This window comes from Plecotus auritus (genome assembly GCF_963455305.1).
Source record: "Plecotus auritus genome assembly, chromosome: 3".
Classification (NCBI taxonomy): domain Eukaryota; kingdom Metazoa; phylum Chordata; class Mammalia; order Chiroptera; family Vespertilionidae; genus Plecotus; species Plecotus auritus.
In genome coordinates, this window is record NC_137772.1 from 171318547 (window position 1) to 171340972 (window position 22426).

General features: G+C 39.4%; 1 protein-coding gene across 1 annotated transcript in view; it reads right to left on the reverse strand.

The window, feature by feature from the left end:
* The window catches only part of LOC308244235 (olfactory receptor 6C68-like), a gene marked incomplete at both ends in the record, with an annotated part of 109921 nt that extends 87722 nt beyond the window's left edge, over positions 1–22199 (reverse strand). The window contains 2 exons of the mRNA XM_080660207.1: positions 19293–19471; positions 22125–22199. Coding sequence (XP_080516333.1) covers positions 19293–19471; positions 22125–22199 — 254 coding nt within the window. The remainder of the gene's footprint in view (positions 1–19292; positions 19472–22124) is intronic.
* Positions 22200–22426: the final 227 nt, after the last annotated feature.

The following is a 22426-nucleotide window of genomic DNA, read 5'->3' on the forward strand; positions in this document are numbered from 1 at the left end:
TGCAGTCAAGTCCGAGGACTCAGAGTAAATATACACCAGCAGCAAAAGAAACTTTCTTTCATTTAGTAGCTAAAAATGTTAACATGTCTATAGTTTTGTTTTCTCTCTTATTGCTGTTTTGCATTGGCATTGTTTCCTTATTATTTAAAAGCCAGAGTTTTGCTCTTGACGTTCAAGTTTTAAAATGATAGCATGTATGTAGTTTGGTTTTTGCATTGGCATTGTTTGCAATTGTTTTAATATTAGAGCTTTGTTCTTGATGTTTAAATTTTACTTTTATTATAGTAGCTTAAAAACAAAAAAAGGGTGAGATGTAGACAGAGCCTGGGAAGGCACATGGGCATTCCTTAATTATTGTCAGCAAAGCCACGCCCTGGGAACATGTCTTGCCAAAAGGGCAAGGGTGTTCTCAGCTTGACCTTCATTTCAGCCCATGGTGTGGGGAAGTGGTTTGATATCTAAATCCAGCCTATCCCCAGGAATGCTCAGGGCCTACTCAAGAATGCAAATAATCTCCTTTTTTCTTGACCTTTTGGTGAAACTTCCTGGTATTTGGGATATAAAATCAACTTGCTGGATTGGCTCTGGGTCCCTGTCTCTCCATCAGAAGAGGACAGTGGTCCCACCCGGTCCCAGCTTTTCCCTTCTATCTCTGAGTCTTGTCTCTTTCTATTATTTCTCAATCCCCTGCTGCCCCTACTCAGGAGCTGGACCCGCTCTGTAGCTGCGCTGGACACAGAAAGAGAGAAATACCTACAGTCTCATTTTTATCCACAATCATGCTCTAGAGTTCATTCAACATAGTATTTAAGCGTTGATACTCAATTACTGTTGCAGGGGTTTCTATTGCCAAATAAGCAGATTTCACCTGTGACTCCCTGGAAGCAAGTCTGTCCACATTTCAGGGCAGCAGTTTCTCCCTGTATCATTACTTCTCTAATGGGTATGAGAAAAGTAGTCATTAACAGTTGTCCAGCTTTTTGGTCATACATTTGGGAGTGATAACTTTCAAGCACTTCACATGTTGGAGTTGAAACTATAAGTCATGGCCATAATTACTTTTCATTATGAGTAGTCAGATGTTTGCTGTGGGTCATACAAACATGTGATATTGCATTACACCCAAAGCCAGGTGTCGGGAGGCTGTGGCCCTTCCTCCTTCCTACAAAGGAGTGAACAACAACTGCCGGAAACTGATCATTGTCCCACTAATAGATGTGGAAATGCTCTGAAAGGTTGGAGCTAATCACTCATTGTTTAGTTGAGACATTGGTAGTTGAAGCAGCCTCCACCTGTTACTCCTCCACCTGTTACTCCTATGTAAATTTCTGTTATTGGAATTTCCTGCCTAAAGGTTATGGGCGTATCCCATAGTCTCAATAAAAGGGATTGCAAGGCCAGAGCAAGGAGTAGTCCTCCCACTAGAGGTGGGCTTCTGCCTGGCCCCCCAATATTTCCAAATTAAATCTTTTCTAGTCTCTCTCTTCATTTGTGTGCGGCCTTCTCCAGAACCTGAACCCTGAACTGGAACCCTGAACCATGCGGGATGTGAAAGGGGTTCCCACATCTGGCGCCTTCAACGAGGGACTTCTGGAGGAGAAGGTATTTTTCGCCTAAGAGCGAAGGAAGGAAAAAAATTACACCGAGAAAAGGTGTGGAAATTCACCAGAAAAAGGTGAGGGAAATTCACCGAGAAAAGGTGAGGGAAATTCACCGAGAAAAGGTGAGGGAAATTCATCGCATGCAAAGCCCACGGACTAGCTGCAGAGTCGCGAACTGTAAGTAGGGTGGGAACGTCTTTTTCAGCCAGGCTAATGGGGAAGAATTAGGTTATAAAATAATGTGGCTTCTTGTTCAAATTAAAATCTTAATTGGTATTTGGAATTTAAAATCTGTAATAAGAAATGAAACTCCACTGCTAAAACCGTCTCTGGTGTGGAGAAATTCAAAGGTGGCAGGAGAGGGCAGGGCTATCCACTCTCCCGCAATGAGATCACTTAAGGTTTCTTTTAAAAATTATAAAAGAACTCGCAGGGAAATGCAAATCATGGCCAAATTGGGTGCTAGTTATTACTTTGGAAAGCGAAAAAGAAAGAAAAAATTTAAGATCTGTCTATCTTTTAGGCATGAAAAGAAATTCGGCCAGATCTGTTGCTGAAACTTCCCCTGAAGTAAGCAGGACATGGGGGAAGGGAGACACGTGGAGATCCAATATGGAAGCCCACTCTCCCAGTATGCTAATTTAAAGTTTCCTTTCTCGCCATGAAAAAGTCTTAAAAATTTAGAAATGTGTCTGGAATTTCTGTGCTTGTGGGGAGAGAACCTAGCTATAAGACAGAATGCGCGCATGGTCCGATTTCGGACATTTAGATTGTCTTCAGCTGGAATCTCTCTGCAAAAGCTATAGAAAATGAGAAACCCAGAACTGGTTCTTTTTTCCTAAGAAAAATGGTGAAAAAGTCTTCTCGAAAGAAATTCAAGCTAATTCCAGCAACAGTAGTTTTTAAAATGCTAATGAACCTTGGTCAAAGTTAACTTTTAAGGCCTTCAAGAAAATAAGTAAATTTGTCTCTGTTATAGAATTTATCCAAAGTGAATGCTTGAAAATAATTATAATTGACTCTAGAATCTCAAAGAAATTGTTGAAATATAGATAAATAATGTATTAATTATAAAGAGCTAAGTAGCCCAGGTAACTGGCTACGCCCTTTGTTAGTGGAGGAAGGGGTAGACGCCCTTCCCCCAGCAGACAGGTAATCTAGTTTCCTGCCAGGAACCATCTTTGAAAAATGTGGTAATTTACATTAGAATAAACCAAACCTGGTTTTACAGAGCTACTGGCAAATAAAAAGTAAAGTTTAAATTTGCCTCATAAAAAACCTAGAGGACAGAATTGAATCTATTAATTGATTATGTCTTGTATTTTTCTTAAAAATGTAAAGTGTTATTAATCTAGGAAATACTAAATATATTTGACTTGCCAGCTTTAAAAGTTCAAAGTGCAAATTAAATTGGGAGAAATTATATAGTTGTGGTAATTAAATGTCTAAAGTTATAAGAACTTATTTTTGAGAAAATAAAATGTTGTGTTTTCTCTAATAATTAGGAATTCAAAATAAGTTGCTTATTATTGGTCTAATTAAAAAAGAGGATTAATTCAAATTTTTCTATGCAAAAACTAGTTTAAAATCTAATTGATATCTTAAGATAATTATAAAAAGTATTATAATCTTTAAATCATATATGGATATATATATATATTTGATGGGTTTTTTTTTTTCCATGTTAAAATTTCAAGGCTTTAACAGAGATGATTCTTGGAAAACTCCAAGGGCCCAGAGTAATACAAGAAATTTATTCTCTCTTCTTAAAGGAAATCTTTTTAAATTTAACAGATCTAATATACTTGAAATTGCATGGAAAGACTTATCAAATAAAAATTAATAAATATATTTTAAATGTTACAGCAGAATTTAAAATGACAAAAAGGCCATAGCCGCCTGCATTCTTAATTAAGCTAAGAGGCAGGGCAACATTTGCTGCTTGTGAATCAGACATAAACATTTACTAAATTTGCTTTGCTTTTTAAATGAAGATACCTACTTTAATTACTTAAATAAGTTAGCTTTTTAAATTATAATCAAGGTTTTCAGCTAAATGAAAAGCCAATATTTTTATAAACAATTCTAATAAAGATCAGAAACAGCTAGTGAGATTTTTGTTTGTCTGCAATATAAATTTACTGTCTTTTAAAAGAACAGATTAGACAGCCACCATGATGGCCACATGGCTTGCTGGTCTCCTTGGAAGCCATAGGGGCCAACCCTTTCCTTTGGAATAAGACAATGTCTTTGTAAGCAATTTGATTAAGTATTCTAAGAAAGTTACTGAAGGCTTCCCATGATCCCTCTGTATATGCAAATTAGCTAATTGGGATACTCTTAAAAAATAAAATTCCAGCTTAATAGAAAGGGAGAAATTTGAAAATTTTGAAATCTCTTTCACTGGTATTTAAAGGATATACTGAGGATTGTTATTAAAATATTAAATCTAATCTGTACTAGTGGTCACAATAACCTTAAGAGAAATTGTTTCATGTGACAAAGATTTTTAAATGAAACTCTCTGTAGCCTGAAAATTATTTTGGAAGGAAATAAAGAGGTTTCCTTCAAATATCATATGGATTGTAATTGATAACCAATGCATTAGACCTCAGAAGGTGGAGATGAGAAAAGATTGTCTTAAAACTTTAAATGACTTTCAGACATTATTAGGGGACATTAACTGGTTAAGACCTTATCTGAAGATCTCTACAGGAGAAACGGCAAAACAGGTTATTAATCATTGCCTAGCTGCTTTTGCTGTCATGGGAATTCCAAAAATTTTAAAACTGATAATGGGCCTGCTTATACAAGCTGTCAATTCCAGGAATTTTGTAAAAGGTGGAAAATTCAGCATATTACAGGAATATCATATAATTCCCAAGGACAGGCCATTATTGAACGACAGCATCAGCGGCTAAAATCCCAACTTGAAAAACAAAAGGGGGGATGATGGAGAAATCACCTGCGGGTAGGCTGCACCAAGCCTTAATTACTTTAAATTTTTTCACTTGTGATGATGAAGGAACGACACCTATGGAGCTGCATTGGTGTCAGAGCAAAACAAAAGAAAATGGTCTAGTTAAATGGAAGGATCCCGAATCTGGTTTATGGAAGGGACCCGATCCATTATTAACCTTTGGCAGAGGGTATGCTTGTATATTTCCAGAGAATTTTTCCAAACCCCTGTGGATTCCTGCTAGAAATATTAAACTGCAACAGGGATCCAAGAGAGAAACTAGCCAGACAAATGAAGACCTTGCACCTGGAGCCACACCATGCAGCTGCAGACAATCAACTACCTCAGCCACAGAGAGCAGCGACTCCAAGCAATCCACTGAAGATGAGGAGCAGGAGGAGGACGAGCTGGACAACAAACAGCCCGGAGACCACCTGGAGCATGGTAAAGAAGACGGTACAGACTCCTGAGAACGTCTTTCTTGCCATGCTAGCAGTGATCAGCTGTACGGTAATATTACCTGGGGAAAATGGGCAAAAATGGGGAAGTATTTTTGACTTATGTTCCTGACCCTTCAAGGGTAAAAACCCTTATGTGGACTGATCCCCGCCTAATGTAGTCATCAATAATACCAAACACCTTGGTTCATCCAGGAGGAACATGGGTGGGGCAAGGAAATATAATTACACAGGTGTCGCCACCCAGCTTCCCTTTTGTATGACACAAAATCAAACCACTGCTCCTTTGTGTGTAAAATTAAAGAGAGGCCTCTGGCTTGCATGGACACCAAAGGAGGGGAGCAAAAGCAAAAACACGTCTACTATCATTACTTGCTCCTGGGAGAGGTGCAGAAAATGTAACTAGACCTTGTCTATAAAAAAAAAAAAAAAAATTGACAGCCAGTTTGAAATTGAATTGCCATGGCCTAGAGCAAAGAATATCCTTACATGATATTATTCTACAATGTCGTCATAATTTTTGATATTTTACAACAGCATGTTGTACAATTGTTCCAAACAAACTTACAAACTAATTCTTTGAATGATTGGCAGTAATATAAAGGACATGAAAGGATTTAATCCCTTCCAGAAAGGAATTGAGGCCTCCCTGGGAAGGCACTTGAGCATTCTATACTGGCCTTTTTGCCAAGAGGGACCCTCCCACAGCTGTTGCCTGAACTTTCTGTTTATGCTGAGGTTGAAACCTCGTGATGGCTGGTACCATGGATCTGTCTCAGGCCCAATGGCATGAGCTGGGCCCTCTCTGGAGAAGAAACCTGGGTTCCCCAAGATATGTGATCAGTGCCGGGGCCCTGCCAGCAGGCAAGAGGATCCCAAGGCAGGTGCTGGGTGTGGAGGCCACAGGGGCATAGACTACCAAGGAGACAGAAATGAACCCTGCTTGGCCCCGGAGGATGGCTGGTTAGCCAGAGACGGGTAAGATTCCTCAAGGAAGGAACAACCTAAGACAGGCACAGTCGCAGAGGGGCCATCAGGAGAGAACTTGGGGGTTAACAGAGGTGGGGCATAGACCCTCACCCCCCTAACCTTACAGGGGCCTGAATCCTAGCCCCTTCTGAGGGAGGTCTGCTGCCCCATGGCTGCTTCGCGCTTCCCACGTCCAGCTCAGATCGGGAACCAGGGAACAGAAAGTGACTTGGACCAGCTCAGATTGGGGCCTAGGCAACAGACAGAGACTTGACTGACAGCAGCTGCCCTATATCTAAATCCAACTTAGCATCGGGAATGCTCAGGGCCTACTCAAGGATGCAAATAATCCTTTCCATTAATATTTACAGGGTAAACTAAGATTGATGGTAGAGTATTAAATTTGACAGTAAAAAAGTAGTCAAGTTTTCAGATTAAATTGGCTAATTGAAATAAGTGAATATTCAAGAAAATTTAATTGTACTGGACAAAAAGTTGTTCCTAAAGTATTAACTAAAATTTCTATTGGTAGTTCATCTCATGGTAAAATTGCTTAACATGCAATGAACCTAAAGCAGTCATATTTTTGTGCAAAAAATTAAAATTTAAAGTTATCAAGACTGCATTATAAAATTTCTAAAAGCCTCCATTAATCAAAAAAAAAGGGGGGGGGATAGTGGAAAAATAGCATGTAAGGAAAAATATTCTGTAAGTAAATTACATCTAGAAAAATTTTTACTTTGAAAATTAATTTTCATTTGTTATGCTAACAGCAAGACACCCATGAAAAACATACATGGTATCAAAATAGGCCAAAGGAAAATCGTTTGGGCAAAAAATAAAAAGGATCCCAAGTAAAATTTATAGAAAAGATTCCTTTATTAACTTTTGGTCGAGAATATGTTTGTATATTTTCAGAAAACAACTCCAAGACCATGTGGACTCCTGCAACAGAGAGGAATTGTGACAGGTCTGCTCCAACCATGAAGACAAGAGGAGAAACAGTCTAGAGATGGAAGACGCTGCAGTCGGCAGCTGTGCGTCTCTGCAGGTTGCCCAGGACCAAACCAGAGAGGGTCGGACCTGCACTGCCACCATCCAGATATCATTGCTGACGTATACACATAAGGAACTGTTTGACACTGAAAGGGACTCACAACTGTTTGACACTGAAACTGGGACTCAGAACTGTTGGACATTGAAATTGGGACTCAAACATTTTTTTTCTCTCATACGTTTATTTCTAGTTTGCAGATGCAAGATTTTCTTTTAAGGAAAGAAACGGGGGAGATGCCGGAAACCGATCATTGTCCCACTAATAGATGTGGAAATGCTCTGAAAGGTTGGAGCTAATCACTCATTGTTTAGTTGAGACATTGGTAGTTGAAGCAGCCTCCACCTGTTACTCCTATGTAAATTTCTGTTATTGGAATTTCCTGCCTAAAGGTTATGGGCGTATCCCATAGTCTCAATAAAAGGGATTGCAAGGCCAGAGCAAGGAGTAGTCCTCCCACTAGAGGTGGGCTTCTGCCTGGCCCCCCAATATTTCCAAATTAAATCTTTTCTAGTCTCTCTCTTCATTTGTGTGCAGCCTTCTCCAGAACCTGAACCCTGAACTGGAACCCTGAACCACGCGGGACGTGAAAGGGGTTCCCACAAACAACAAAATGGAGTGCTCAGGTAGCTAGTTTCAATCTTACCTCCTTGCCCTTTGCTTCACTGACTGCTGTGACAGCGGGGCACCCTTATCCTCCTCACTCAGTACTTGTGCAAGAAAATCCACAACTGGATATAAGGAGCCTTTCCTATCCCTAACCTTGCCCATGGGAGGCCTTTGTGCCATCTTCCAGCAAGTCATCCCCTACAACAAAACGGCCCAGAACTGCAAGGGCTATAATGGGTCAGCCAGCCACAGTTTCATAGATTCTGGCAAAAAGCACAAGACTCATGAGTCAAAGACAATAAATGTTATTACAGCACAGGAGGTTGAATGAGTTTCATGTTAGCTCAGTTCCACCTGCCCCCTAATCCCCAGCAGGGGCAATGTAAAGGGACCCACATGCATGTTGCACATATATAATCAGTTCATGTCACAGTTGAGGAACCCCAAACTTAAGAGACTGACAATATTACCAGCAAATCTGCCCAACCTTGCCACATTCAGAGATAGTTATTTGTAATAATGGTCAGGGAAGAAATCTGCTATTTTCTCTATCTACCAAGACTAAATAGTATAAAGTTATCTTGTGAAAATAATTCAAAACAAGAGCTAAAACAGGATATATAGAAATACCCTAAAAATATTATTCCTGCAATGCTGGTTACATAAAATATACCCTTAGTGGGGGGATTTTGAAATTAGTTTTCTCACCTTCTCAAGGCAATATTGTGAACATAAGAAGATGAGAATGTTAGAAGTCCATGGCTTCAAGTGTTGACAGAGTTACTTAATTCATCACTTAGAAAGAGCATGGCATTAAAGACTGACCTTTCTCAACTAAATGTAGGTCATACAGAGCCATATGATAAGTATATAAAATACAATCACTGCAAGTGCTACCAGCCAGGAAGTCTACTTCTAACCACACTAAGAATCTACAGAGAGGAAATGACAAGCTTAGGTTTTTAAATTCTTAGCTTGAGTAATGATCAGCAAATCATGGCATTTCCATGCTACCATAAATAAATTTATCTCAGAGCCTCAAGTCAATTGTTTTTGAAAAAAAAGGGAGGCTCTAATCTTGCCACTCATAAAATAGCAACATCAGTTGAATTATGTTAATCTCCATGAAAGGCCACATTTGATTCCTATTTTATTAGTAAACATGTTAACTTTGTTCTTATTTCTTGTCATTCATTGCTTCATTAATTTATTTATTCCTCTCTAGGCAGTGGTTTAAATGATAAGAATGTATGAATATGTAAGATGTAGGTTTTGCTCTCCAGAAAATGGAGTCTACTGCAGGAAAGAAATACAGTTAATTACATGTGTTGTAATAGCACTATTAAGAGTTGGTATAAACTCCTGAAACTTTGAGTATGGCATAACTACCACACATTGTAGATCAGAGTCTTCCAGAGGAGACTCCATGTTAATCAACTTTAACTGATAATTGATGTGTTTTACAAACAAGTAGAGAAGAACTGAGCAAAGAGCATACACTCTATATATGTGAGAGCATAAAATTTTTGCAACACATTTTGAATGAAATATGATCAAGGCATGGGATTCCTAATTGGAAGAGATAAGAAATGAAACAGAAATGGCTAAATTATGAAAACACTTGAGGAGTTTCAACATTACTTTGTAAGCAATACAAAGCCTTTAAAAATTCCTTAGCAGCGATTAGCTAAAGAACCTATAAGTATAACACATAGACAAGGACAAGAGTGTGGTGATGGCCAGAGGGAAGTTGTGGGGGAGCTGGGTGGAGGTGGGCAAAAGTGTGGGAAATAGGAACATCTGTAATAGTGTCAACAATAAAAATAATGTTAAAATTTTCTTAGTGGAAAGTGCCATGAGCAATTTTATCTTAGGAAGTGTTCCAACTGCAATGTGGAGGCTAAGTCAGAGATAAAGACAAGAGGGTATTTAAGAGACAATGGATGTGCCTTCAGTCCAACTTTTCTTAACACTTATCCAATATATACTAGTGAAACACAAGCTGTTAACAATTTTGTTATCTTTACATTCCAGAGGAAAAGGAACATCAGAGATGGAGCAATAGATGCACAAATGGGATTTTAATATTTTTAAAAGTCTAACACAATTTGAGAATCATAGGTTCATATATAATACATGCTTATCCTTGCTATTAACGAAAGTAAAAATTTATAAAGAAACACCTGATTTATTGCAAATTAAGTAGAAAATTACTTCTACTAATTATTTCCCATTATACCTTAAGCCTGGGGTTGCCTTTTTTGCATTTTCTCTTATTTATTTATATTCAGCCTAATAATGAAAGATGAAAGGGGGCCTGTGCAGTGTAAGTAGTTAAACCTAATAAATATATTTATGAATTTTACAAAAGATGTTCATAATTATTTTGGATATAAAGGAAAAGGGAAGATATTATAGTCTTTTATCTATATTAAACTAGAGGCCTGGTGCACGAAATTCGTGCATGGGTGGAGGGTGTGTCCCTCAGCCCAGCCTGCACCCTCTCCAATCTGGGACCCCTTGAGGGATGTACCACTGCCCGTTTAGGCCTGATCCCAGTGGGTGGTAATAACCACTTAAACTGGCAGTGGGACATCCCTCTCACAATCCAGGACTGCTGGCTCCCAACCGCTTGCCTCTCTGCCAGCCTGATCACCCCCTAACCACTCCCCTGCCAGCCTGGTCACCCCTAAATGCCATCCCCTGCAGACCTGATTGCCCCCAACTTCCCTCCCTTGCAGGCCTGGTTGCCCCCAACTGCCCTCCCCTACAGTTCTGGTTCCCTCAACTTCCCTCCCCTGCAAGTCTGACCACCCACAACTGCCCTCCCCTGCTGGCCATCTTGTGGTGGCCATCTTGTGTCCACATAGGGGCAGCCATCTTTGACCACATGAGGGCAGCCATCTTGTGTGTTGAAGTGAAGGTAAATTTGCATATTACTCTTTTATTAGATAGGATTACTTATATATTTATCTATATAACAAACTTTAACAAGAACTAAATAGACTTTACATTCACATATGATGAATGTTTGGTCAAAAAGAAAAATAAGATAGAAAAGTAGAATAAATATTTCACATAATTGCATTTGGGGACAACCTGAGACTTAGGCAAGAATGTCCACATGAAATCTGAGGAATTCTGGCATATGTCAGATGTCAAACATTTTGTGACTACTTTTCTCAAGTGTAATTGTTATCCATAAGTAGAAAATTTTGTGCCTATAAACTTAATATCTGATGCCTTCAGAAGAACTTTATCTATAAAAAAAGGGAAAGGGCAAAGGAGAATGTGGAGTGTGCAAAGTGGGCAGGAATGCGGACAGAAAGACTTTGCTTGAGGCAAAAGGTGCATGATGCAGTGTGCATCTGATATGTTGTTGAGTTGTACACTTGAAACATGTATGGTTTTGTGAACCAATAAATTCAATATTTAAGAAAAAAGAAAAGAAAGTCAAATAGGGAAGTTCAAGGGTATCTTTTTATATGTCAATTTTTAGCATCAAATAAAATATTCTTAACATGTTTTATGGTTTTATGGAAACCACTTACACAAACATGGTCCCTATTTGAAATGTATATTGGCATCTTTCCACTTCTTCTCAATGCCCCATCTATTATTTATTTAGAAATATAATTTTTATCTTTTTTATTGAATTTATTGGAGTGACATTGATTAATAAAATTACATAGGTTTCAAGTGTACAACTCTATAATACATCATCTGTATATTGCATTGTGAGAACACACTGATAGCTGTCAGAGTGGAGGTGAGTTGCAAGGTTAGATATATACATTTTAAACATTTCACTAATATTCACAAAGGATATGTTAAATTTCTTGCTAACCTGAACTCTAACAAAGGAATATATTTTTTAAATGTATGGAATAATTTATGTAACATTTTGATACATCAAAAAAGTGATAATCCTACAAGTCGCAAATTATTTATAAGGTCACCATTTTCATTGTACAGAAACAAGTGCTAGATAAATATTTGTCAAGGAAACTTACATTAGTCAGAAAAATATTTTCTCTTGGACACACTGAAGTATAACAATTTGGGAAAGGATAAAAATATTTTGTTTTGCACAAGATCAGTCATTATATCTAATTTTTAATGCTCAAATCACCTAATTTGAAAAATCAAGTACCGTACTACATTTCATAAGGACTACTTTTTTAAAGGTCATTTCCTTAACTTAATGGAAATCTCTTAAAAGAGCTAATTTCATTTGCCTCCTAAATGGCAAAGTGATTGAAGAGATTCCCACTTCATTTTATTAACAAAATGTAAAAGATGCATGGACAACAAAGGGCTGTATTTTGTCATCAGTCAGGTGTTTTAATTTTTTTTCCTGTCATCAGCAAGTTATTTGGGTCCTAAATATGCCTTAGATTTTTATTAATAAACTACAGGCCCGGTGCATGAAATTTGTGCAAGGGGCGGGGAGGGGTGTCCCTCAGTCTAGCCGGCACCCTCTCCAATCTGAGACCCCTTGAGGGATGTCCAACTGTCCGCTTAGGCCCGATCCCACCAGGCAGTCAGACATCCCTCTCACAATCCAGGACTGCTGGCTCCCAACTGCTCGCCTGCCTGCCTGATTGCCCCTAACCGCTTCTGCCTGCCATTCTGATCACCCCTAACCACTCCCCTGCCAGCCTGATTGATGCCTAACTGCTCCTGTGCCAGCCTGTTTGCCCCTAACTGCCCTCCCTTGCAGGCATGGTCACCCCTAGCTGCCCTCCCCTGAAGGCCTGGTCACCCCTAACTGCCCTCCCCTGCAGGCCTGGTACCCTCCAACTGCCCTCTCCTGCTGGCCTGATCGCCCACAACTGCCCTCTCTTTCAGGCCTAATCCCTCCCAACTGCCCCCCACTGCTGGCCATCTTGTGGTGGCCATCTTCTGTCCACATGGGGGCAGGATATTTGACTACATGGGGCCATCTTGTGTGTTAGAGTGATGGTCAATCTGAATATTACTCTTTTATTAGATAGGATAGAGGCCTGGTGCATGGGTGGGGGCCAGCTGGTTTGCCCTGAAGGGTGTCCTGGATCAGGGTGGAGGTTCCCTTGGGGTGTGGGGCTGCCTGGGCGAGGGGCCTGTGGTGGTTTGCAGGCTGGCCACGCCCCCTGGAGACCCAAGCAGAGGCTCTGGATTCTGGGATTTATTTATCCTCTACAATTGAAACTTTGTAGCCTGGAGCAGAGCCAAGCCCTCTGCTCGCTCCTTGGCAGCAGCCATTTCTCTTGGGATTTATGTATCTTCTATAATTGAAACTTTGTAGCATTGAGTGGTGGCCTGTGCCTGCAAGGACAGGAGGAAAGCTTGGCTTCCTCCATTGCTGGGGAAACCCAAGCCTCCCTCCTGCTCTCTGTGGCCACAGCTATCTTGGTTGGGTTGATTTGCATTTTTGCTCCTGATTGGCTGGTGGGCGTGGCTTGTGGATATAGTGGAGGTATGAACAATTTGCATGTTACTCTTTTATTAGATAGGATGAGCATGATGATACCTGTCGTATTGAAGATGGGAGCTAATGCATTCTCATTGTAAGCAATCACTAAGTGTTAGCGATGTCTTCTAATAAGTGCAAGGTCAGTAATGCTTTGACCTCTCTGGAGCCTCTAATCTGTTTCTAAAAATACACAATTTTTTTTGTCTTTTAAGTTTCTTTTTTTAAAATTTTATTGTTTAAAGTATTACAAATAGCAGGACATATATCTCCTTGTTTTCCCCATTGACTTTCCCCCAGCCTCCTCTACCCTCTGGCACATGCCCACATCCCACCCCCCCAGTGTCTTGTGTCCATTAGTTGTCCTTATATGCATGCATACAAGTCCTTTGGTTGATCTCTTTCCCCACCTCCCCCTCCAAAACACTCCCCAGCCTTCCCGCTATAATTTGACAGTCTCTTCGATGCTTCATCAGGTTATAATGTTCTTTATTTTCCATAAATGAGTGAGATCAGTGGTATTCATTTATTTTCTCTTTAGTTTCCACTGCCCTAGGAGCGGTATCGGTGAAGAAATTGCTTCAGCATATGTCTGAGATTTCTCTGCCTGTGGATTCATCTAGTATTTTTATGGTTTCCTGTCTTATGTTTAAGTCCTGTATCCATTCTGAGTTTGTTTTTGTGTATGGTGTAAGTTGGTGATCTAGTTTCATTTTTTTGCATGTGTCTGTCCAATTTTCCCAACACCATTTACTGAAGAGACTGTCTTGACTCCATTGTATGTTCATGCTTCCTTTGTCAAATATTAATTGAGCATAATGGTTTCGGTTGATTTGTGGGTTCCCTATTCTACTCCATTGATCTATATGTCTGTTCTTGTGCCAGTACAGGGCTGTTTTGAGAACAGTGGCTTTGTAATACAGCTTGATATCTGGTATTGAGATCCCCCCTACTTTGCTCTTTTTTCTCAGGATTGCTGTAGCTATTCGAGGTCTTATTTCATTCCAGATGAATTTTTGGAGAGTTCTTTCTGGGTTTTTGAAATATGCTGTTGATATTTTAATGGGGAGTGCATGGAATCTATAGATTGCTTTGAGTAGTATGGACATTTTAATGATGTTGATTCTACCAATCCATGAAAATGGTATGTTCTTCCATCTGTTTATGTCTTCCTCTGTCTCTTTTGTCCTGTAGTTTTCCAAGTACAGGTCTTTTACCTACCTAGTTAAGTTTATTCCTAGGTATCTTATTATTTATTTATTTATTTATTTTTTGGTGCGATGGTAAGTGGGATTGCTTTTTTAGTCTCTGTTTCTCTATGTTTACTATTGGTGTATAGAAATGCCATAGATTTCTTGGTGTTAATTTTGTATCCTGCTTACATTGCCGAATTCATTTATTAAGTCTAATAATTTTTTGATGGAGTCTTTTGGGTTTTTTATGTACAATATCATGTCATCTGCAAATAAGGACAGTTTTACTTCTTTTCCAATTTGGATGCCTTTTATTTCTTCTTCTTGTCTAATTGCAATGGCTAATACTTCCAGTACTATGTCGAACAGGAGTGGTGAGAGTGGGCATCCCTGTCTTGTTCCTATTCTTAGGGGAAATGGTTTTAGTTTTTGCCCTTTGAATATGATGTTGGCTGTGGGTTTGTCATATATGGCTTTTATTATGTTGAGGTATTCCCACCTTGTTGAGAGTTTTTATAAAGAAAGGGTGTTGGATTTTGTCAAATGTTTTTTCTGCATCAATTGATATGACTATGTGATTTTTATCTCTCAATTTGTTTATGTGATGTATCATGTTTACTGATTTTCAGATATTGTATCATCCTTGCATCCCTGGTATAAATCCTACTTGGTCATGGTATATGATCTTTCTGATGTACTGGTGGATCCAATTTGCTGGAATTTTGTTGAGGATTTGTCATCTATGTTCATGAAGAATATTGGCCTATAATTCTCTTTCATTGTATTGTCTTTATCTGGTTTTGGTATTAGGGTGATGCTGGCTTCATAGAAGGAGCTCGGAAGTGTTCCTTCCTCTTGAAATTTTTGGAATAGTCTGAGGAGAATAGGTTTTAGTTCTTCCTTGAATGTTTGGTTAAACTCCCCTGTTAAGCCCTCTGTCCCCGGGCTTTTGTTTGCTGGAAGCTTTTTGATGACTGCTTCAATTTCTTCCATAGTCATCGGCCTATTTAGATGTTTAGATTCTTCCTGATTGAGTTTGGAAGGTTGTATTTTTCTAGGAATATGCCCATTTTGTTGGAATAGAGTTGTTCATAGTATTTTTTAATAATCCTTTCTTTTTCTGTGTTGTCTGTTGTTATTTCGGCTCTTTCATTTCTGATTTTGTTTATTTGGGTCCTCTCTCTTTGCTTCTTGGTGAGCCTGGCTAGAGGTTCATCAATCTCTTTTATCCTATTAAAGAACGAGCTCTTGCTTTTGTTGATCTTTTGTACTGTGTTTTTTTTTCCTTGGGTCTCTGTGAGGTTTATCTCTGCTCTGATCTTTATTATTTCCTTCTGCTTACACTGGGATTTTCTTCTTGCTCTCTTTCTAACTGTTTGAGTTTCAGGGTTAGGTAATTTATTACCATTGTTTCTTGTTTTTTTGCAGTAGTCTTATAGAGCTATGAACTTCCCTCTCAAGAGTGCTTTCGCTGTGTCCTGTAGATTTTGGATTGTTGTGTTTTCATCCTCATTTGTTGCCATGATATTTTTATTTCTTCTTTGATCTCTCTGGTAACCCAGTCATTCTTTAATAGCATGCTGTTCAGTCTCCAGATGTTTAAATTTTTTGGATTGTTTTTTTGTTGTTGTTGATTTCCAGTTTTATGCCATTGTGATCTGAGAAGATGCTTGATATGATTTCTATCTTCTTGAAATTGAAGAGACTTTGCCTGTGACCCAATATATGGTCTATCTTTGAAAATGACCCATGTGCACTTGAGAAGAATGTATATTCTGTGGCTTTGGGGTGAAATGTTCTGAAGATGTCAATTAATTCCATCTGGTCTAGTGAGTCATTTAGGATTGATGTTTCTTTGCTGATTTTTTGTTTAGAGGATTTGTTCAATGTTGAAAGTGGGGTATTAAAGTCCCCTACTATGACTGTATTGCTCTCAATCTCTCCCTTGATATCCTCCAGAAGTTTTTTTATATATTTGGGTGCTCTTGTATTGGGTGCCTATATATTTACCAGAGTTATTTCTTCTTGTTGGATTGCTCCCTTTAGTATTATGAAGTGGCCTTCTTTATCTCTTTTTATGTCCTTCACTTAGAGATCTAATTTTTCACATATAAGTATTGCTACCCCAGCTTTTTTTTCATTTCCATTCGCCTGAAAAATCTTTTTCCATCCCTTTACTATCAATCTCTGTTCGTATTTTTTTCTGAGGTGGGTTTTCTGTAGACAGTAGATATATGGGTCATGTTTTCTTATCCACTCAGCTATTCTATGTCTTTTGATTCGGGCATTTAATCCATTTATATTTAAAGTTATTATTGAAAGGTACTTGTTTGTCACCATTTTTATTCTTTATTCTCGTCTTCCTTCTTCCCTTCCTATTTCTTCTTTTTACAACAGATCCTTTAGAATTTATTGCATTGCTGGTTTGGTGGTAATAAACTCCCTTAGTCCCTTCCTGTCTGTGAAGCTCCTATTTCACCCTCAATTTTGATTGATAGCCTTGCTGGTTATAATATTCTTGGATTCAGAAACTTCTTTTGCATGACTTTGTATATTTCATTCAATTCCCTTCTTGCCTGATGTGTTTCTGTTGAGAAATCAGTTGCTAGTCTGATGCGGGATCCTTTGTAGGTAACTTTCTGTCTCTCTCTGGCCACTTTTAAGATTCTTACTCTGTCATTGGTGTTTGCAAATTTAATTATAATTTGCCTTGACGTTGGTCTTTTGGGGTTCATTTTGTTTGGGACTCTGTTAGCTTCTTGGATTTTTGTGAGTTTTTCCTTCCCTATATCAGGGAATTTTTCTGTCATTATTTCTTTAAACAGGTTTTCTATTCCTTGCTCAGTTTCCTCTCATTCTGGCTCCCCTATTATTCGGATATTGTTTTGTTTCATGTTGTCCCAAACTTCTCTTAGGCTCTCCTTCTGCTTTTTAATTTTTTTTTCTAGAAGCTGCTCTGCTTGGGTATTTATTCTTACCTTGTCTTCTAGCTCACTGATGCAGTCCTCTGCTTCTTCTAGTCTACTCTTGATGCTTTCTATTGAATTCTTTACAGCAATGATGTCATTTTTCATTTCTTCTTGGTTCTTCTTAATTTCCTCTTGGTTCTTACACATATTTTTGAATTTGTCTTCCATTCTTTTCAGCCACCTTATGACAATTTCTCTCAGTTCTTTCTCTGACAGGTTGCTTGCCTCCATTTCGTTTAATTCCTTTTATGGTGATGTCTCCTTTTCTTTCATATGTGGGCTGTTTTTTTGTCTCCCCATGGTCTCTCTTCTCCAGGTGTTTGCTAATGTAGTTCTCTCTCTCCTTTTCCTAGGTGAAATCTGACCTTTCCATGAGAAGGTGCAGAGCTCCTCCAAGTCTGCATATTCACTTTGCTTGGGGTCCAGTATTCCTGGGTTCACAGGTGTTCCCTGGGTGTTATTCTTGTAGATTCTTCAGTTTATTAACAGAGCCTATTTCAACAAAAGGTTGCTCCCACCAACCCAGTGCCAACAGGAATCCCCAATCTGGACTATCTCTCAAGGCTCCAGTAAAAAGTCATAAGATATGTGGTAAATTCTTTTAATTAATCAGTTTTCCTACAGCATGCATGTAGGAAAGGTCAACATTCAGGAAGGTCTACCCATAGGTCACAGGACCACACTGGTCCCATAGCTCTGCCCCCCTAAAAATACACAATTTGAAGCTTAGTTAAAATTTGAAACTATCAAAATGTGTAACCTAAGAAATGCCACTATATTAATTTGCTCTGCAGTTCTACTAAGCACACTAACAAACCAGATTTCAAATTTGGAACCCACCAATAAAAAACAAATTAGTTCATCAAATCGAGGAAATGTATTAAATTCTATACAGAATATATGCCAAATTGGGTCTCTCAATTCCAGAACAGGAAAAGAAACATAGAAAAAATTAAGTCCCACTTTGTCTTTCTGTGAGAGAATTTTGAAAGGAAATCTAGATACACACACACACACACACACACACACACAGAAAAATGAATTTGTCTGCATACAAACAAAAAAATATATTTTATATATGCTCTCAGCATTAGGAAAAAGAAGTCCAGCAGTGGAGTTTAGATTTTGGATGTTAGGCAAGCCACAATGAGAATTACATGTCAAAAGATAGATAATATTTTGAATATAAACATTGAAGAGCTCTGTGACACAATCCACATTTCTTCTTTTATTTGATTTATAACCTCAGGAATATCACTAAAGTGGTTCACTTCGTTGAAAAAAATTCTTTTCGATCAAGTGCTCAAAAGTAACTCTCACTTATTTGTTTCTCAGTGTGTAAATAAAGGGGTTCAACATGGGGCAACAGAAGTACTGAGCAGAGCTATCCCTTTATTTAAAGACACTCTCTCCTTTGCCGAGGGTTTCACATACATGAAGATGTAGCTGCCATAGGAAATAGACACCACTACCATGTGAGAAGAGCATGTAGAAAAGGCTCTCTTCCTCTGTTGAGGAGAAGGTATCTTCAGAATAGTCCTGATGATGTTTGTGTAGGAGAGAATCACTAACACTAGTGTAACCACGAGCATCAAAATGGCTGAGAGAAGCACCATTAATTCTATTATATCCGTGTTTGTGCAAGAGAGCTGCAATATAGGAGAAACATCACAGAAGAGATGATCTACAGTGTTGGCTGCACAGAAATCTAGCTGGAGACCTATAAGGAGTGGTGGAAAAATTATTATGAAACTGGCCAACCATGAAGCAAACACCAACAAGTTGCAGACTCTGCCACTCATGGTGGTGGTGTAACGCAGGGGTTTGCAGATGGCCACATAGCGATCATAGGACATGGCAGCCAGAAGAAAAAACTCGGCTGCACCTAAGGGAATAGTGAAAAACAGCTGTGCTGCACAGTTGTAAGATGTGGACTTATTGCCTGTTGCCATACTGACAAGAAATTTGGGGATGCGTACAGTTGTGAACGAGATTTCCTAAAATGAGATATTTCAGAGGAAGAAATACATGGGCATCTTTAGGTGTGGATCCAAGAGGATGAAAGTGATGATTGTTAGGTCCCTAGTAACACTCAACATGTAGGTAATAAGATGGAGAAGACAAATGACAGCCTGTAATTTTGGATCATCAGTCAATCCAAGAAGAATAAAGGCTGTCACAGTCATGTGGTTTCTCATAGCTGACTTCTATTAAAAAAGAAAAAGAGGAAGAAATGAAAATTAAAGGGAAAAAGTCTGCATGAGATGACTATTTTCTTAAAATCTTCCATAAACACGTTGCTTCCCATATCCAACTCCCTTCTCTCTTCTGCTAGTCAGCACTACCAGCCTACCAAAACTCACTCATATCCTTGTTTTTTGTTTTAAATAAAATGTAAACTAAGTTTTTACTTGGTAGAGATGGAAAATTGTAGTGGCTTGGTCTGAATGTTTAGTGATGTGCTTGTTTACTCATAGTATGTCACTTTTAAATAAGAAGTGCACAAGCATGTCTTTTAAATGAAAAGCCCATAAATAACTGGAAAATTTTTGTTGTCTATTATTTAGTTGAAATGTATAACCATGTACCACTTAATTGCACATTACCTTTATTTATTTATGCTGTTTTTGGCTTACAGTGTAATTCATATACATTTTTTTTCTTTTTTCTTTTTTTCCCCTTCAAACTTTAATAATCACAATAAACTCCACCATTATAGCTATTTTTTCCTTTATGTATTAAGGTATTACACATGTGTCCTTATTGCCTCATTACCCCCTCACCCCCCCCATCACTCATGCCCTCACCCCCCCCACCACCACTCATGCCCTCACCCCCCTGGTGTTTGTGTCCATTGGTTAGGCTTATATGCATGCATACAAGTTCTTTGGTTGATCTCTCCCTCTACTCCCACTCTCCCCTACCTTCCTTCTGAGGTTTGACAGTCTGATCAATGCTTTTCTGTCTCTGGATCTGTTTTTGTTCATCAGTTTATGTTATTCATTATATTACATAAATGAGTGAGATGATGTGATATTTATCTTTCTCTGACTGGCTTATTTGGCTTAGCATATACTTTTAATTAAAAATTTGTTAACTAAATGGAACTCTATTTTCTTTTCCAAAGGTTTGTAAATCCAGCCATTTCACAAAGATAACATATTTCATGGGTAATCCTATATAATAAAAGCCTAATATGTTAAGTGTCCGGTAGTCCGGTCATTCATTCAACCAATCAAAGCGTAATATACTAATGATATGCTAAGGCCACTCAACCACTCACTATGACATGCACTGAACACCAGAGGGCAGACAGTTGACCAGTCGACCAGTCACTATGATGTGCACTGATCTCCAGGGGCCAGACACTCCAACCGGTAGGTTAGCTTGCTGCTGGGGTCCGGGTGATCAGGACTGAGGAGAGAGACCAGAAACACCCTTGAGCCCTCCCGCAGTCCCCCCGCCCTGAGCTGGCAAACCTCCTGCATCCCTCCCCAGTCACAATTGTGCACCAGTGGGATCCCTCAACCTGGCCTGTGCCCTCTCACAATCTGGGACCCCTCTGGGGATGTTGAAGAGCCAGTTTTGGCTTGACAGTGGAATGACCAGTTGATATGATGCACATTGACTATCGGAGGCAGATGCTCAATGCAGGAGCTGCCCACACGTGGTCAGTGTGCTCCCACAGACGGAGTGCCACTCAGCCAGAGAGGGGCTTACAGCTGGTGAGAGCAGTGGCAGTGGTGGGAGTCTCTCCCGTCTCCTTGACAGTGCTAAGGATGTTCAACTGATGGCTTAGGCCTGCTCCCCAGAGACACACCGAAGCCATCAGTTGGACATCCCCCGAGGGCTGCCAGACTGCAAGAGGTTGCAGGCCGGGCTGAGGAACCCCCCTCCCCAAGTGAATGAATTTCATGGACTGGGCCTCTAGTATCAAATAAAAGTAAATACAAATAAGAAAAATGCTATATAATAAAAGGCTAATGTGAAAATTGAATGGTGAAATGACTGGTCGCTATGACGTGCACTGACCACCAGAAGGCAGACACTCAATGCATGAGCTGCCCCTGGTGGTCAGTGCACTCCCACAGAGGGAGCACCACTCAGCCAGGGGCCGGACTGACAGTTGGCGAGTATAGTGGCAGTGGCAGGAGCCTCTCCCACCTCTGCAGCAGCGCTAAGGATGTCCAACTAATGGCTTAGGCCTGCTCCCCAGAGATGGACCTCTGCCATCAGCTGGACATCCCCAAAGGGCTCCCAGACTGTGAGAGGGCAAAGGCCAGGCTGAGGGACATCCCCAAGTGCATGAATTTCATGCACTGGGCCTCTAGTCTACAATATTTCAACTATTATCTTCAGTATTTGCAATTTTTACCAACCTATTAAATTATTTTACATCAACCTGTGACCCATTGTTCTTTTGCTTGTTTTAATTAAATTCATGTTTTTATTGATAAAAATTCAAAGTATAAAACTATCTCTTTGGGTCACTGATCTTAAAGTTACACAGAACTTCAAGAGATCTTCAAAAAAGCGAGTTGCTTTGTAGGAAATAAAGTCTCATCATCTTCATATTACAGAGAAATAAGACCCTCTTCTTCTTTGTCAAACATCTTTTTTTTTCCTGTGTTTATTACTCTTTATGGTGACTTTGTAATTATGTAAGTCAGATTGCAGGTAAGGAATGTCTGCCTCTTAAAATTAACATAAAATTGACCTAAATATTTCTAGCCCATTAGCAGTGGGAATTCAATACTTTCATCAAACTTCTGAAAATTTAAGACTTAAATCCGTATAACTATTTTTAGTTTAGCTTCCTCCATTGTTCCTGAGACTTGAATTTAATTTCATCTCACTTACCCTGGTTGTTTCTTTCCTCTGATATACACCCAAGCAGATATAAATATGGATCTTCATGGACAGAGACCGCGCCATCTTGAAGAACAGAGCTGCTTAAGACTAGGATCCTAGCATTGCCACTACCCAATCTGGTCTCAGTCGCAAACCGGGACCCTACAGCCACGGGTAAAAGACCTGCTACCACAGCTACTGACCCACAACACCAAGACCTCAGGCACCCCGGCCCCAGATTTCTGTGAGTCACAGAGTCAATCCTCCTCGCTGCCAGCCCTGCTGCTGTGGCATAGGAACTGCCAGACCCT